The sequence below is a fragment of the Lynx canadensis genome, chromosome C1, assembly GCF_007474595.2.
Source record: "Lynx canadensis isolate LIC74 chromosome C1, mLynCan4.pri.v2, whole genome shotgun sequence".
Taxonomy (NCBI): domain Eukaryota; kingdom Metazoa; phylum Chordata; class Mammalia; order Carnivora; family Felidae; genus Lynx; species Lynx canadensis.
The window spans coordinates 147749870-147768831 of NC_044310.1; the positions used below are offsets into that span (position 1 = coordinate 147749870).

Below are 18962 nucleotides of genomic sequence, written 5' to 3' on the forward strand. Positions count from 1 at the left end.
GGAACATGAAAATTCATTAAGACTTTCATACACCTTAGGTCTTTTGATGGTCCCAACAGCTAGTGAGGCAGATGGTGTTTGCCTTCTTGTACCAGAAAACCAGGAAATGGATGCCAAACCATGTGGTCTCATCAGCACCACACAGCTTTTCATGTTCACTAGCTTTCTAGGTACTTAATTTTATTTGGCATCTTAAAGTACGGGTTTATTTTGACATTTCAGCTTGAATATTTTAATCCAGTTTCTCACTGTCATGAACAGAAACTTGATGTCAGATTTTGTCTGTTCTGCTCCTGTGACCCCCACAAAGACCTCTGTGGGGGGGCCAGTTGTGATGTTCATGCACTCATATTCTCTGTCTCTTTTTCTCCTTCCTTCTCCTCCCTTCTTTCTCACTTCCTTTCTGCCCACCACAGTGCCTGGCACATAGTAGGCACTCGAATGAATGAATATTTAGCCAAGTCAGTCTTTGAAATTACAGAAAGAAAGGTCATAATACTAGTTTTATCCTTGTAGATAAAGTCTTTCACTACTGAATTTTGTGGAGGTTGGTTGCAGAATTTGGCTTAAGTTTTATGTAGAATTTTGGGTTTTTAAAAATGTATAGAAGCAATCCATGTGTATATATGGATTGTATAATGATGAATGTATAAACAAAAGGTGGTATATACATATGATAGAACATTATTCATCCTTAAATAGAAAAGAAATTGTGACACCTGCCACAACATAGATGAACTTTGAAAACATTGTGTTAAATGAAATAAGTCAGTCACAAAAGAACAAATATTGTACGATTCCACTTATGTGAGATACCTAGAGTGGTCAAATTCATGGAGACAGAAAATAAAGTGGTGGTTGTCAGGGGCTGGTTGAAGGGAAGAATTAGGAATTATTATTTAATGGGCACAGTTTCAGTTTGGGAAGATTAAGTTCAGGATATGGATGGGGGTGATGGTTACACTGCATTGTGAATGTACTTAATGCCACTGGACTCCACACTTTGAAATTGTTAAAATGGTAAATTTTACATTATGTATATTTTATCACAATAAAAAAGACTATTTAATATAAACAATCAGCTATCATTTAAAAAACATTTCTACTTAGAATACCTATCAATTATGTAATATAATAAAATGACTACCCTTTCAAACTAATAGTTTTAGTTTATCAAATGAAAATTTTACCATTTGGTATGCAGTACCTAAGTGTTTTGGCCCTAAAATTATTTAAAATTTAAAGTTAAGTGTAGCATCCTCTTTTGTGTTTTGTTTCCACAAAGTATGTTAATGTATAGAATTTTTAAGAAAGATTGTATAAATTTGATTTTTTGGTTATACTGGGCATCAGTTGCTCTTTTCTTCCTTACTTGTTAGCAGTTTATGGAAGAAAATTAACCATAGATCAAGCTGAGATGCACCTTTCTAAAGGTACCAATTCTTTCTTAAAGAGTCCTGAGGAGGGGCACCTGGGTGGCGCAGTCGGTTAAGCGTCCGACTTCAGCCAGGTCACGATCTCGCAGTCCGTGAGTTCGAGCCCCGCGTCGGGCTCTGGGCTGATGGCTCAGAGCCTGGAGCCTGTTTCCGATTCTGTGTCTCCCTCTCTCTCTGCCCCTCCCCCGTTCATGCTCTGTCTCTCTCTGTCCCAAAAATAAATAAACGTTGGAAAAAAAAAAAAATTTTTTTTTAAAAAAATAAAAAAGAGTCCTGAGGAGTTTCAAGAGAAATGCATACAGTGGAATCCATTAGATCAGTAATTCATTATATAGCATGTGTTTTCAAGTAAGATAGTTATTACTGTTGTCATGTATTTCATGCCCTTCATGAAAACTAATTCTTAAAACATTGTCTTCTTTAGTAAGCCAAAATTGGAACATTTAACTAATTGTAAAAATTAGCAAAAAACTTTGTGTGGTTTTACATGAATAAACAACTCTTATTCTATTTCATCTATAAAATTAATAACAGAAATGAAAGTGCAAGTTAAAAGAAGTTATTCATCAAAAGTATATAAAATTACAAAAAAGTGTGTACATATATATAAGTATATAAAGTATATATATAAATATATCTATATGTATAAAGAGTATAGAAGTAAGCCATCGTACAAATGGAGAATTCTTTTTCCCAAACTGTTAAAACTTTCCCCCAAATTAAGTTTCTTGAGTATATGTCAAGAAAAATTTTTTTGCATACTCCAGTTGTTTTTAAAAACAACTGCCTGGCTCTGCTTTCCTTTCTTGGAAATGATTCCACGTTAATGCATGTGGATTTACTTCAGTCCTCTGTAGTGACTGCGTGCGGTCCTATTACATAGTTGTATGTAATATGTTGAATCAGTCCCTCGTTGATGGATGTTGCATTATTTCCAGTTTTATTTGGTCAGTTTTGTGTACCTTCCCAAGTATATTCAGAGTCGCAGCCTTTGAACTGGTGGGCCAATGGGTAGGCACATTGTTTATGTTGTTAAATTGCTGTCCAGGAGTTTGCACCAATGCACATTCTCAAAGCAACTTTCCTCCACAGCCTTCCCATTGCTGCATACTATGCAATCTGGTAAGTCCTCTTCCTCATGGTTAGGGGCCTCTGTAGATCACTGGACTATTACAGAACCCCTTAAACTATTTTAATAGCTTCAGAAAAGCAAAAATATCTCTTCTCCTCTCAATCAGAATACCATTTTCTAGGAATTGGATTGTTTCTTAAGCAGGATCTGTCCTGATAGTGCTCAAATAATACTTCATTTCTTTAGCCCTCTTATTCTTTTCTTTAATTTTCTGAATTAGATTGTAATTAAAGAAGTCATATGCTAGTTGTAAAAAGTGAAACAATAAAAGAGATTAGATAAAAATGTAAGTAGTATCTCAGTCCTTTTTCTGAATCCTACCTCCTGAAATAACCAATCTTACTGACCTACATTTCTATCAGTTTTCTCCATGTTCAAACTCAGGATTTTTTATCTTATTATTTTATTGTGTTTTACTCAGCTTTCCAAATGGTGTTTTCCCTTAATCATAGATAGCCGTTTTGAGGCAGCAGATAAAGGTTCAGCTTATTCATTTTAATAACTATTCCTTTTAATAGTAGTTATTACATGAGTGTGGAGATTCTATAGTTTGTTAAAATACCACTATGTAGATCAACATTCAAATTCTTTCTAACAATGCTGCACTTAATATTTCATATATATGGTTGCTTTTATTTCTGTAGAATAGGTATCCAAAAGTGGAATTGTGAGATCATAGGGAATATTTATTATTAATTTTAATAGATGTTATCAGGTTGTTTTCCAAAAGGGTTACAACAAATGACACTAATGTGTATAGTACGCTCCTCCTTTGCTGGCTCCTCCCCAGACCTGGATGTTACCACTGTTAAAATGTTGGCTAATACGATGAAAATGGCATCTCATCGTTACTTGATTTTCTTTCTCCCTACAAATGAAATTGAGCAATTTTTTCTGATATTTTAATTAGCATTTATATTTGATCTTTGACTACTTGTTTTGTTTGATACTCTTTGCTCATTTTACTATGTTTCTGTAAAATTGGTTTATATGAGATTTTAAATGTCTATTATGTTACAAATATTTCGCTTTTCTGGTCATTTGACTTTGCATGTCTTTTGGCAGATGAACGTTTGTTTTTATGTAGTTAAATATGGCTGTCTTATCCCTTCAATTTCGGGATTTCTTATCTTAGGGATGTCTCTGTCATCCTAAGGTTATAGACCTATTCTCTTAGTTCATCTTTTCACATATTTGGGGTTTTTCCTACACTGATTATAGAACGTGTGTGTGTGTGGATGTGTGTGTGGCTTGAGATACTAATCTAACTTCGTTTTCTTTAATTATACCAGGAGTTCTTTTCTCATTGAATGAAATTCTACCTTTGTCATAATTAGTAAGTTCCCATATATACCGGCATCTGGCTCTTTAATTCTTATTACATTCCAGGACTTTATTTGATTTGGGAAGAAAGTTTTGAAGCAGTAAAATCTATTACAGTTCTAAATATAACCTTCAGGAATAGAAAATGAGACCTCAGTGTTTTTAGCTTCCTGTAATGGCAGGAGCAAGAATTCAGAATTCCATTCCTAGCTCTTCACTTACTAATTATATGACCTTGAACAGGTCATTTATTTTTCCTCTCCCACCCTAAGATTGCTCAACTCCATGGCCTGTACTAAGGATTAGAGAAAATATATGTAGAGTGCCAGACCCACAGTTGGCATTCACTCATTGGTGCCCACTTTTATTATCAGTGTTATGATTTAGCAAGAAATAAGAAAGTAAGACATTTAATATCAGATTGTACCTGTTCTAAACATAAGCAGATATATTTCTTGATGAATATATATTATATATAAGAGAAAAAGAATTCTAAATGTAATTTAAAGATTCTTTTCAGTGCACCTGGCTGGCTCAGTGGGTAGAGCATGTGGCTCTTGATCTTAGAGTCATGAGTTCAAGCCCTACATTGGGCGTGGAGCCTACTTAAAAATATTTTACAAATTAAAATAGAGATTCTTTCAGACAAATGTATTAATCTGGACAATAAAAATAGCATGTTCAAACCTGACACTTTTGTTTTTCTAAAAATGTCTCTTTTTTATCTTTTATTTTTCCTTTTTTTCTAATAAAAGTCATATAGATCACACAAGTAAAAAGCAACAGCATATTGTCTGCTCTTTTAGATAAGTGGAGGAAATATAACTACTAAGAGTAACAAAGAGGAAATGAAAATTGCTCTTATAGATAGCTAACCGGTGGAAGGAGCAGGATGTCAGAGGAGAAAGCAGGAGAGGCAGAGACAGACAGACGTTATGGAACAACACAGAGTGGCACACAGAGGACCTGAAGACTTCAGTGGGTGGGAGTTTGGATGCAGACGTACTGAAGTTGGACTCAGCCTATTGCTAGACATGCCCCAGTTCTGTCCTCAGGCTTTAGTGCTCTTTGTAGGTTAGATATATCCTATGGTTATCAATAATACATTGATTGTCTTAACCTTATTTCTCAAGAATCCCAGGACAATTTCTGGAGGTTTAGAAAGGAAAGATAATGTTAACGGAGCCATAAAGATAAAATGTAAAATTAAGTTCAGAAGACAAAAAAAGTTGAACACCTCATACCTCTTGAGCCAGGTAACAAGCCTTCACAAGGAACCATTTAATTGTCTAGGGCCCAACTGATCAATGTACATTCCAGTTCTACTAATTCCCCATACACTGTAGCCATAAAATATCTGCAAAACAGAAAGAACAACTATAAACTAAGTTTAGTAATTAAAAAAGGACCGTCACAAGAAAAGGTCTACCTGTACTAGTGGGTATTTGTTTCCTGTCCCCATTACGTTTCATTAACTTACTAACCAAATCTTAAATTAATCATTTTTTAAATTAGACTTATTCCCTAGTGCTATTTATTAGACCTACCGAAGAAAGGAAGATTAAATTTAGGCTTGATTTTGTTTCTGCTACCATTTTTATGGTTTATGCTATGCTTATAGTAACTAGTCCACATGGAGGAAGTGGAAGATTGGTCATTTATTCTTCCCACTTTTCCATTTCAGCAAACAATGATTTATTTGCATTATCATCATCTACTGTGCAGTCAATTAACTCTCAAATAAGCATCTAACATTACGTGACATGCATCATTGATCTCACTAATTTTGAAATATTTATATACTAGAAAACCAGATAAATTGTTAAGTCACTTATTTTTCATAATTTCTTAATGAATTTTAAAGTAATGAGTAATAAAATTTTCAAGGTATTACATTTTAAAGAAAAACTTCCTTATGTTTTTGACATTTAATTCTTTTTAACTTATTTTTTATTTTTTTAAATTTACATCCAAATTAGTTAGCATATAGTTTAACAATGATTTCAGGAGTAGATTCCTTAGTGTCCCTTACCCATTTAGCCCATCCCCCCTCCCACATCCCCTCCCATAACCCTCAGTTTGTTCTCCATATTTATGAGTCTCTTCTGTTTTGTCCCCCCTCCCTGTTCTTACATTATTTTTGCTTCCCCTTCCCTTATGTTCATCTGTTTTGTCTCTTAAAGTCCTCATATGAGTGAAGTCATATGATACTTCTCTTTCTCTAATTTTGCTTGCATAATACCCTCCAGTTCCATCTACGTAGTTGCAAATGTCAAGATTTTATTCTTTTTGATTGCCGAGTAATACTCTAGTGTGTGTGTGTGTGTGTGACACACACACACACACACACACACATACCACATCTTCTTTATCCATTCATCCATCAGTGGACATTTGGGCTCTTTCCATACTTTGGCTATTGTTGATAGTGCTGCTATACACGTGGGGGTGCGTGTGTCCCTTCGAAACAGCACACCTGTATCTCGTGGATAAATGCCTAGTAGTGCAGTTGCTGGGTTGTAGGGTAGTTCTATTTTTAGTTTTTTGAGGAACCTCCATACTGTTTTCCAGAGTGGCTTCACCAGCTTACATTCCCACCAACAATGCAAAAGAGATCCTCTTTCTCCGTATCCTCGCCAACATCTGTTGTTGCCTGAGTTGTTAATGTTAGCCATTCTGACAGGTGTGAGTTGGTATCTCATTGTGGTTTTGATTTATATTTCCCTGATGATGAGTGATGTTGAGCATTTTTTCATATGTTGGTTGGCCATCTGGATGTCTTCTTTGGAGAAGTTTGACATTTAATTCTACCAGAGAACTACCTTATTAGAGAAACGACAGCAGCAGTTATTGACAACTGCAACTGATACTGGCTCAGGTGTCCATTTTCTGTGTTGTAGTCCTTCCTCCATATTTCCTTTACTACTAGGACTTCTTCATGTATATGTATTTTTAAGCATTAGTAAAACCTCAACTAAAAGAAGACAACTAGAATTATTTCTATTTACACACACACACACACACACACACATTCATTCTGCCTTTTTTTAGGGGAGAAAGTAAATGAAAATAAAACAAGGCATTGCTAGTTCAATGACTTAAAAGGTCAGTAGACTGGTGGGCAGGATTTTAAAAATGGCATGTTGCCACTAGGAAACTCCTCATTTTCTCTGAGGCAGAGCATGAAGCCTGAGAGATCAGAGAATTCAGCAGGTGGAAACAGGTGTAAGTAGGGGCTCCTGGATGGCCCAGTGGGTTAAGTGGCCAACTTCGGCTCAGGTCATGATCTCACTGTTGGTGAGTTCCAACCCCACACCTGGCTCTGTGCTGACAGCGAGGAGACTGCTTGGGAATTCTCTCTCTGCCCTTCCCCCACTTTCTCTCTTTCTTTCTTTCCAAAAACCAGGTATAAGTAATTGTGAGGGAGGAGGTAAGCGGTGGCATGGAGTAAGTCATATTAATGGCTATAAACCACCGTGTCACTGAAATTATGCACACATTGTTTTAAAAAATAAAACCTTATTTTACCCATGTCACCATGAATAATAGGAAATTCCTGATAGAACTAATTTGTTAACAGAGCAATCAACAAAATTGTGGGAAATGAGATTCTAGTCCCAGGTCTGCCTCCACATCTCCCTTTGACTTTTTAAATAAAAGTAGAACATTAATTTGCACCATTGATTACCTGCATTGCAAGGATATGATCATTATTACATCTGAAATGTTTAAAGACCCTAAAAAAGGATCAGCCATAATATATTATGCCTTTCTCTGGTACAAATACTCAGGAATCAGTTTAAAAATTTATGCAATCAATTATAACATACAAATAAAATATGCTATATAAAATTCACCCTGAATGAATTAGCAGGGTTTTATTGTTTTGCTTTTGCAGGGAGCTAGAAGGATGCTGAGATTAATGAAATAGAGTCCAGCTTAGTATTGAGTACATGTAGTGGGCCAAGCTCTTTGCCCAAGGGCTAAATAAAGGACTGTAGGTGTTCATGGAAAGGTAATATTTCAGGTGGATGGAACAACATGAGAAAAAGCTTTGAGTGGTGTGCATAGAAAACCATAAATAGTTCAGTTTAGGTGCCTGAAGGAGAGTGACAGGAAACCAAGAAAAGGTATTTGGGGAGGCACACACACTACCTTGGGTCTTAAAAAACAGCTGAGCGGACTTCATAAGTTCTATTGTGGATGGGGTAGGAAGGGCATGGTGCACAATGATTACCACTACGCAGAGTCAGGCTGATGTGATTTCAAATCCTGGCTTTGAATTACCTTAGGCAAGTCATCCCTGTATGGAGTGAGGGTAACCCTGACTTCCTTGCTGGTTGATTGGGGGAGTTAACCAAGCAGTGCATTTACAGCACTTAGCAGAGAGCCTGCAGCCCAGAGAGCCGCCAGTATAGGATAGAAATTATTGATTAGAATTGTGCCTTTGACAGACATGGCTGGAAGAAACGTGAAAGCAGAGGCAAGTTCCCTGACCACCCCGGTGGGGAAAGACTGAGGGAGGGGTACTGCAGTAGTCCAAAGTTAATGTGAGCCTGAATTAGGGGAAATGACAGGAATGGTGAGGAAGGGAATGGATTCAGTCCATGTTAGAGAGCTAGGGCAACCAATTTCGGAAAGCATTTACCGTGAGAGGTGTGGGGAGTAAGAGAAAGGAGGGAAATGGTGAAAACACTTGCAGTTTGAGCCTGGGTGAGAAGGAAAGGGTGACTTCATTAGCATGCTAGTCCTTGAACTTCTGCATGCACAAGAATCTCCTGGAGGACTTGTTCAAGCACAGGTGGCTGGACTCCACCCCTTCTGATTCAAAGAAGTTTCCAGGTAGAGTTGACGCTAATGCTGCTGATTCAGGGCAAACACTTTGAAAACATTGGCAGTGGAGAAATAGTAAACACAGGAGAAAGGGGGAGGTGTAGCAGGGTGGAGGATGTGTCTGCTGGTACAGCCACTTAGCCAAACATTGGATCTGATGAGAGATAATTTGTATATCACAGGTGTAGATGGACCTGTGTTCTGGTCAGATTGCCAGGTGAGAGACTGAAGAAGAACCACTGGCAAGGAGTTACCATTAAGGGGACAGTTTTTTGTTTTTTTTTTTTTTTGTTTTTTTTTTTTTTATTTATTTATTTTTGGGACAGAGAGAGACAGAGCATGAACGGGGGAGGGGCAGAGAGAGAGGGAGACACAGAACCGGAAACAGGCTCCGGGCTCTGAGCCATCAGCCCAGAGCCCGACGCGGGGCTCGAACTCACGGACCACGAGATCGTGACCTGGCTGAAGTCGGACGCTTAACCGACTGCGCCACCCAGGCGCCCCAAGGGGACAGTTTTTTAAAAGCAATCAGTGGTACTATAAAAATGCTTGGACTTTTACCTGTTTACCTTGATGTTGTCATCTGCATCTGGTTCTAGGCAAAACGCTTTCCTCGTATGTTGTATTGAATACCTTTCTCCCTTTATTTTTACTTCTAATAAAGGAGCTTTGGTGACAGAGTTACAGATAAGAGCCTGAGCTTTAGAATAAAAATTTAGAGCATCTGGTAAACTTCCCCTGCTTTCTCTCTGCTTCATTAAAACTGAAAGCTAAGAGATCAAAGCTAGAAGCTGGTATAATCCTGTGTGGTTTGATAGGAGGATAAAACAATAAGATCTTAACATTGCTCATCCTTCTTGGAATGTTAGCTAGTATAACAAAAAATCAGGCTGGTAATTGTATCTTGTATTTTCCTTTTATCTCAAACAATATCTAAATGCAAGAAGCTGTGGCTATATAGTGTAGGGCGGCTAGCCCTGCAGAGGTGCCCTAATCATTTATACCCTTCTTATCTTCAGAGTCGGAGGTGGTCAACAGTTTCCATTTGAAGGTTAACCCTTTGTGGTGCCCTCCCTTTTGTAAATATTCTTTCTGAACAAAAGTAATTAAAATGTTGTTTTCCTTTATATGTTTCTAATGTAGAATACAGGTTAAATACCCCTTTCTTAAACCACCCCTAAATACAATAAATGAGCTTTATTTTTCAGTATTGCCTAAGTTGTGTTTTGCAAGACAATATTGTTTCTTGAGATGTTAATAGTTGTTCCTTGAAAAAGTGTGCTTAGTCCCAGTAAATCAAAGTTGCTAGGTTATACAAAGGTAAGCTGATTTCCTATCAGTAGACGTCTTAGATCTTTTAAAATCTAAGTGTTGCCGTGAATCCCCAAGAATTGGAATCTTCTGGGCAGCATTTCCCAAATCTAGTTGACCTGGAACCTCTTCCTTTCAGGGCATATTTTGTGGCACACTGATGTTCTCAGAACACAGGTTGAGAAAGTGTTAAGTGTTTAAATCTTTTTAATTTTGAATTTCCTTTTGACAAAGGGAACTAGCCAGTACAGAAGAGATGGCCATGATATGCCTGGCACTTCTACAATTAATTATGGATGGTTTAGGGATTGCCAAGTAGACCTAATAATGATTTGTAAGGTTGGGGTTTTTTTTTAATGTTTATTGATTTATCTTGAGAGAGAGAGAGAGCACACGCGTGTGCACATGCACGAATCCAGGAGGGGCAGAGAGAGAAAGAGAATCCCAAGCAGCCTCCACCCTGTCAGTGCAGAGCCTAACTTGGGGCTCCATCTCACGAACCGTGACATCATGACCTGAGCAGAAACCAAGAGTTGACGCTCAATTGACTGAGCCACCCAGGCGCCCCTGTCAGTTATTTAACCATGATAGGAAGTCAGGACATTTAATCTCCTTTACATTACTGACTGGTTATTTTGAGGCTGAGAAGTTCAAGAACCATTTGACAATATGGCTGCTTTGGTTTAGTACCAGCCTAGATTAAAGAATGGCATTTAGGATGTTTTTGAGGATTTCTTACTTGCTTTTAAGTAATCACTTTTAAAATGGATCCCTAGGCCTGGCTGAAGACCCCCAAAGATATGGTCATGACCATAATTTGTTCATATTTTGAACATGAGGGAAAAAAATGCTATAGTATGTATATCCTGAGAGCAGGACATATCCAGCACAAATTTCTGTACTTTAAAATTTTAACATATTATTATTTGGTGATAATTGGTCTCTTAGTGATATAAAACTCTTTCAGCACGCTAAGACAGAAATGTACATTTTGGGGGAAGGTTTTTAAGCAAAATGATTGAAATAAAAATGCTTTCTTGCTTAACCACTGATTGCATCACATAATAACCATGTATCAGTTTTTTTTTTTCCTTCAGCATAACCAGTACTCAGTACTTTCCTGCTGAGATTTATAGGCATGGAAAGACATGTTGACTCCTGGTGTGTTCCACGTGCTCTGCTGATGTGAAATGATTTTTAGTACACAGATGAACATCTTTAAAAATTACTATGTACTTGAGTTTATATTAGAATTGTAAAAAGCATTAGAAACCAGGATTTTAATTATTTTAATGTCTGAGATACTGTGTTTTAAAAAACAAGTCAACTTAAAGAAAAATATTTACCAAAAAGGTAGTATAGGTCAAAGGGAAGGAGACAAAGATTAAGGAGTCCTGAGACCAAGTAGGTGCTTTCTAATGAGAAAGATTTGAACATTAAACTGAGAGGAAACTCTTCAGAGTCAGGAAAAAGAAGCAAATCCCAGAGGAGGCCAGAGGGCGTGGAGAGGCTAGGGATAGTCAGGAAGGGGCCACTCCCTCCACTCAGCCTGGAAGAGATTGAAGATTAGTTGAGTGTGGGGACAGGAATTTGAGGGCATCATGGCTAATGGCCTGCTGTGATGCCCACTGCTCTTTCTTGTCATTATCACGGCAGTAATAACTACTGTAGGTACCCCTGAAGCAGTAAATCAGATAGAATAACTAGAAGTAAATATAGATAGTAGTGATGGAAGTGGGCAACTCTAGTTGGATTGCATGAGCCTGAAAGCACAATGAGCTTTTGTACATATTTGGAGGAATCATGGTTTTTATCAATTAAGGGGGGAAAAAATGTACTAATATCAGGAATGTAAGAGGGAATGTAATTACTGATCCTACCAGCATGAGGACCACGAGGAATATTATAAACAACTTTACACTAGTAAGTAGAGGTAGTGAGGAGCCAAGACTTTTGGGTACTTCAGGTATGGACTGTGAAGAATGTATAGTGTTTGCCAGAGAGAGAGGTCAGCAAAAGCACTATTTTCAGGAAAGAACTACATTTCACATACAGTCTGTAGAGTCTTCTTAGTAACCCAGAGACGGAGAATATTCTGAGTAAATAATGAAGAGTTTATAAGGAGAGAATTTGCAAACTGGAGTAAGGCTTCCATAGGGCACAGTTAGAAAGGGTCAGGAGATCTGTCACCACGGGCCATCAGTGAGGATTTTAAAAAGGCCACAGGAAAATAAAGTATGCCCTGTTTTCAGTGCCAACACCAGAGTCCTTGAAGCTAAGGTGGAGCTTTTCCTGCTTATTAAAGGAGATGATAGTAGAAGCCTTCCTGGGGCTTCTGGAAACCAGAGGAAGTAGACAATAGCCTCGTGACTACATGTGCAGGATCTGTAGTGTTTCCGTTTGAAAGGAACACCGAATCACCAATTTAGGACCGAGGTGCCTGGGAGTTTAGGTAAAGAAAGGTAAACCTAAATAAGAAGAGAGAAAGATTTCACTCTCACTGAGCAGCAGGAACAGGTGAGTGTGATAAAGAACCAAGTAGAAGTTTCAGCAGTGGAAAATATTGTCATTAAAATAGATGAGATAAACCCTTAACAGGGCACATAGAGAAATAGCGAATTGAAAGTAATACTAAGAAATTTCCCCTGAATATAACTGAAAGAAATTAAGAGAAAATGTGAAAAATCTGTTAAGACTCTTCATTCCTGACATACCCTAACCAGTCTTTTCCCTGAAGGAAACTAAATAAGCTGAGTAAAATATTTACATTGTTTTTTGTAAAAGCAGGACTAAGCTGGAAGGGAAGTAAAGAATCCACAGAAACCAAAACTAAAATGAAAGTGGGAATCTTAAGCTAAGTAAGTAGTAAGTAAAACTGGCTTTCACCTTGAAGGTACTTGCCAAACCTAGATGATCTTCAGCATGCCACTTGACAGCTACAAGCTACTTGTCAACTGAGGGATCCTTAAGGTGGGGAGTCAAATGGGAAGTCCCTTGCCCAAAGCCAAAACTTGACCAAACTACCTTAGTAGGCGGGTAATAAGACACCTGTCCCACACAAGAGGACGAGCGTGGATATTGGAAGTAGGGAAAATTCTCCCGCCTGAGAATTCATGATACCTATGGTTTTCCAAATCTGAATGGCCAATAAACATATGAAAAGATGTTGGTTATCGGGGAAATACAAATTAAAACACATGCAAAGTAGCTGCCCATATTTATCAGATTATCAAAAAGGGAGGGGGGATTTAAGCCCCCAAATGCAAACTGATGCCCGGGAGAGAGAATGTGTAGAAACTCATACACTGCTGACTGGAATATAAATTGGTCACGTGACTATTAAACACCAAATTCAGGTGAATGGTTTCTTCTGAAGAGGGAGGAAAGGAGGGAGAGAAATAGGATCCATGAGAAAGAAACCAGGATTTCAATGTATCTGTAATATTTTATTTATCAAAAAACCTGAAGGAAATGTAGTAAAACATTAAGATTTGCTACAGCTGGGTCGGGTTCTCCAGATTTCACTGTGTTATTGTTTATACTTTTTCTGTACAAAGTGTCTCACAGAATTTAAAAATTAAGAGTGAGAGAAAATTTCTATCTTTATATAAAAGGAGGCCAAAAAACAATACTGTCTCAGGTCGGGTTCTCACGGAGATGGAGTTTGGGGCACGGAGTATCTATTACAGATCAAAACTTGGGGGCAGAGGGGAAGTTCAAATACTCAGCAGGCTGGCCCAGCCCCTGGGGAGCCCTGAAGCAAATCTGGGCTCCACCTTTATACTCCCACCTCAATCAGTGGTTGGCTGCAACTGCCCAGAAGGGCATGCCCTTGGGCAAGGACCGTTCTCTGCCACTGAGGCACCCCTGAAGTGGCTGACAGCCGGGCAACAAGTCCTTCCTCAGGCTTCCTGCTCAGCTCTGTCCACCATATAAAGCATGAAAATGAAGTTTTTCTTCTATTCCCTTGGCTCACTCTCAGAGAATATTTATTGGTGTATTTACCTGAGAGAGAGGAGGTAAACATAAAGAAAAGGTTTCAAACACATGTAGACTCCATTTTATAGCATATTAGAAGCCTTGACTTTCTGGGTTTGTTTATGGTCTTGTTTGCCAGAATTTAAGAGGAAACTGTCATATGCTAAATCATTGGCAAATGCTTTTAACATTGCTTTCCTTGTCTTCTCAAAGGAGAACAAATATAGGGTCCCCTTATAATTCAGATGCCCAGTTTTGGATACTGATTTAAGTGTTACCCTCCACAATGTCAGTTTAGAGGATAAAATACAAAATTTTTAATTTGTAGGTGGTATCTCTGTGTAATCATATTAATGAGTGTTATTTTAGAAATGATCAAGTGTATTTTTATATGACTGTAATAATAACTTCCTCATCAGGCAGTCTAAGAAACTGGTAGAGACAGAACTGTCAAATATTTATATCCTGCTCACCCATCTTGGTGGCAGTCCCTTATGGGTGTTCGATTTATATTCTGTAGGGGTAATATGAGTACTTTTGCAACAAGGCATATATTTTTGCTTGTAAATATTCACAGGTATTAGGTAACCTCTACAAATTTCATGTTTTATAGCTTCCTGATAATCTGTTTTCAGGGCTTTAATGACATCCTCCTAATGAGAAGCATGAGCAAATACTGGGCAGAATGGTTTTGATAAAGGCAGTTGGTGATGTTCAATATTATAGGTCCATGGCCACTAGGGATATAATGTGGACATTACTCAGTCTGTATGAAGGTTGAAGGAATTACCCAACTCTTAAATGAAAAATGTAGCTACTTCATGGGTACATAGGTTTAGCTAGCAACTCGACTACTGTAAATGGTTTCTGTAGGTGCTTCAGTCAAGATTTCTAGTTCAAAAAAACAGACTAACATGGCTGATTATGCAGAAAAAGGCATTTAAATTAAGCGTGTATTTGTGAATTCCCATATTTGTTGCAAGGCCTGGAGAACAAGCCTTGAGATTTAACTTCCAGAAACAGTGTCTCGATCTGTACCACAAATTGGTTAAAAAAACAAAAACAAAAAAAACCACTGACACTGCCACCTGGCATAAACATAGCAGTTTTGGGGGAGGTCATTTCTGTATTGGGAGCTTGACCTTGACACCTGTCGCAGAGGTTGCAGCAAGAAAGTGAAAGAGAGAGAAAATAAGCTTTGTTGTTTTCTGATGTCAAAGTCTTAGTTTCAGGGGTGCTTGGGTGGCTCGGTTGAGTGTCCACTCTTGATTTTGGCTCAGATCATGATCTCATGGTTCGTGAGATCGAGCCCTGCATCAAGCTCCATGCTGACAGCATAGAGCCTGCTTGGGATTCTTCTCCTCTCCCTCTCCCTCTCCCTCTCTCTGTCAAAAATAAATAAAAATTTTTAAAAAATAAGTAAAAGTCTTAGTTTCAGCATCTGAGTCACAGTGTAACATCTTCTTGGCAGAGCCAAAGTCACCCTCTCTGCTTCTGAGGGAAGGAATGATGGGACAGTAACTTCCAACTTTCTGCCTTGAAGTGGGAAATATCCCAACCATTTCCTTGAAAGAATGCTCAAAAGGTCATAGGCAACCTCAAACATGATAAAAATCCACTGAATTGGAATTTTCTTGTATGGATAAAGATTTTTTTAATGTTGTAATGTGAAACATACTTCAATTCTACCCTGGTAACTTTTCGCCATCCCATAAATGAAGAAAACACTACAGCCCTCCATCCCTAGTAGCCACTGAACTCAGAACACAAAGTGAATGTGATGGCTCTGGGAATATTTTTTGGATTCACAGATGGTCCTTTCTGGCCCAGCTTGATACAAGCAACCAATCTTCTGGGATAAGAGGTATAATAAACAACTGAGTAAAATAGTTGAAAGGATGCAAGTGTGTCACAAGAAATGTGCTGTTATTTAAGGGCAAAGAAAAACCAAGTGTGAGATAAGTATAATACTATTTGTCCTTAAAATGAGTTATCTTAGCTTGATACTGAATGTTGTTATTATCTATCAGGTCTTTTGTTGCTAAGCTGACAGAGGCCTAGGAAATGTTGAGCAGAGATAGGTATCTTCCCACTTTCATCATGTTCTATAGCATTATTGAGCCAACTATTATTATTCATTCAGGCCCTGCCTTATATACCCACACCAACTAGGCTCATTAGAAAAGTATTCTCCATATCACAAAGCAGTAGAGAGTTCAGGGACTGTATTTTTAAAAATTGCTATAAGAGTAGTTTGTAGAATTTACAAAGCCAGGGCTGTCAAGTAATAGCATGATTGCCTGAATCCACAGGGCGCTAACACATTTTCAGTTAAATTGTTTTAAATTTTTGCATGGCAAACAGATATGTACATATTTTCATAAATATTTAAGGTGGCTTTATTTCTGATTAGTTTCTAGGCTTAGGCTTCATATACCTGGTATTTTGAACTAGCAGTCATTGCCCAATTAAACTATTTTGAGTTCAGCATTTGCTTTGAGTAGACTTATAAGGAGATAATATGGCACAGGGGAGCTTGAGGTGTTATTGGAGATGTTATTTGTGGCTTAAAGCCTTTGGAGTATACTTGATTTGATCTATAGATGTTTTATAGCATGGCATGCTTCCTGTTTATTAAAATCTTGTCAAGGTAACAGTGAGATAAGCACAAATGAAATTAAAGCATCTTCTATGATAGAACTTCCTTGCCTTCATAATGCAGCATAGAATGAATAATATAATATCTGTAGACAGTCTTTCCAAACTTCTAAATACAGTTTCAAATTCCGTATTATGGTTCAGGCTTCATTATTTTCTGCCCTTCACACAGTGACACATGAATTCATTTGTAACAATAGAAAATTTTTCTTGCTTATATTGCAGATAAATATAGCAAGATTTTTTTCTGTGGGATTGGAATGATTTTTTTCCCTAACAATTAAAAGGCTCTGTATCAAACATGAAAAAGTGATTCTCATATGGGAATTTACATTTTTTCAATATAGAATGAAGGATATAAAAATTGCTCTTGAGGCTGAAGAGCTTACGTTGGTAGGTGGGCACCTGATGTAGATACATCAAGTAAGGACTCTGCAGACCTTACATTTAATATAGTACTGTAACAGAAATACTGTTTGCAAACCTCAATTAGAAGAACACACAAACCAGGGGTGTCTGGGTGGCTATGGTCGGTAAGTGTCCGACTCTGGATATCCGCTCAGGTCATGATCTCACGGTTGGTGATTTCAAGTTCTGAGTCGGGCTCTGTGCTAACAGCACTGAGCCTGCTTGGGGTTGTGTCTCTCTGCCCCTCCCCCATTGCTGTCTCTCAAAATAAACCTTTAAAACTGTTAACAACAACAAAAAGAACAAAAAAGCAGATAAATATCCACGTTTCCCATTCCTAACAAAGGCTAACGTTCTAGTGCCTTTAAATTTGAAACAGGTACAGATCAGTATGTTATCTAGGCCCACAATTCCCATCCAAAACTCTTAATTTCACAAAGCCACACTGTATACAGTGCTCTGTTATGGATATGTTCCTATGTTTCCTGTGACACGCATTAATTCACATATCTGTCTTGGCACCTTATATACCTTTTATTTCCTTGAATCACAGGAGCTTCAGTTTCAACGACTCACCCGAGAACTGGAAGTGGAAAGGCAGATCGTTGCCAGTCAGCTAGAAAGATGTAGGCTTGGAGCAGAATCCCCGAGTATCGCCAGCACCAGGTACAGGGCTGATGGCTCTATCTTTTTACATGCCTTCAAGTTACATGCCTTATTAAGTTGTCCTGGATGCAGCAAATGATTCTGTTGGTGTTGTCACTGTTAACTTGCCTTTCTGAATTTGACACCAAAAATGTCAATTTATTCTAATTTGAGAAGCCTCTTGCAATATTGATTATCCTTCAGTCCTGTGCTTGAAGTGTTTTATGTGGCATTGGTAAGTTTCTGTAGCAAAAGCTAGTATGCTGCCTTTAGAAATTTGAGTTCTCATATGTAGATACAGTTAATGCATGTTTGCACAGTTAATTACTAATTACTTGGTAAAGCTAATTGGCTTTGAAAGCCTGGCATTGATTTTTTCAAATAAGAAATATTTCTAAAGGATAACATTTAAGTAGCTTTTAAAAATGTCTCCAGTTGACCTTGAGGTTTTCTACAACTCTGTAAAATTGCTATAAAAAATAATTACCATATGAAATAATTTAGTGTATTCACATAATAAATTCAAAACCAGTATATTGCTGGAAAAAAAGCATGTTTAATCAGAATTACTGTTTTCTGTTTAAATAGCCTCTTAAGCTATGTAAAAACATCATTACTATAAAAAATTGTTGCTATAAGAATGAAGTGGTGAAATCACTACTTATCCTATTTGTGGATTTCCTTCTTGTTAATTACATATTCTAGTACAGCCTACCATAAAATAACTTCTGTTACTTACATTTTTAAGCTTGGTTTGTTTACTCTTGCATAGGAATGTACCCACAGTAACTTGTCTCTTAAGTTATTTCTAACATCATCATTGTTCTACTTTTCAGTATCTTCTATTACTCATGGCCAAGAAATCCTTCTTGGTGAAAGAGTACTGCCTGTTGTTTCTCCTTTCAGGCTAATTGTTGCTATGGATTTAAAAAATATTAGGCTGATAAATTGTGTGCTTGTGAATTTTTTCATCTCTGACCCTTAACGTTGGTGTATATTGGTATGTTTAGTAAGACATAAAGCATACAAATAAGGTTAATAAAAATTTTACAATACAAATATAAAATTACATGTTCATATTTTAGTTATCCAGACAGTTATTTTTATAGGAAGGGAAATTATAAGCAAGGTATAAAAATGTAAATCAAATATTTCTAACTCTGGCTTTGTGGTACTCAATGAAATAATTTTTCAAAGAAGCTAAAATTGTGAAAAATTAATTTTGACTCTATTCAGTA

General features: G+C 37.4%; 1 protein-coding gene across 10 annotated transcripts in view; it reads left to right on the forward strand.

Moving 5' to 3' along the window:
- PKP4 (plakophilin 4) overlaps nucleotides 1-18962 on the forward strand; it is a 241491-nt gene that overhangs the window by 118857 nt on the left and 103672 nt on the right. For all 10 annotated transcript variants that reach the window (XM_030325382.1, XM_030325380.2, XM_032594411.1 and 7 more), the window contains one exon: nucleotides 17633-17745. In XM_030325382.1, the coding sequence (XP_030181242.1) occupies nucleotides 17633-17745 (113 nt within the window). The remainder of the gene's footprint in view (nucleotides 1-17632; nucleotides 17746-18962) is intronic.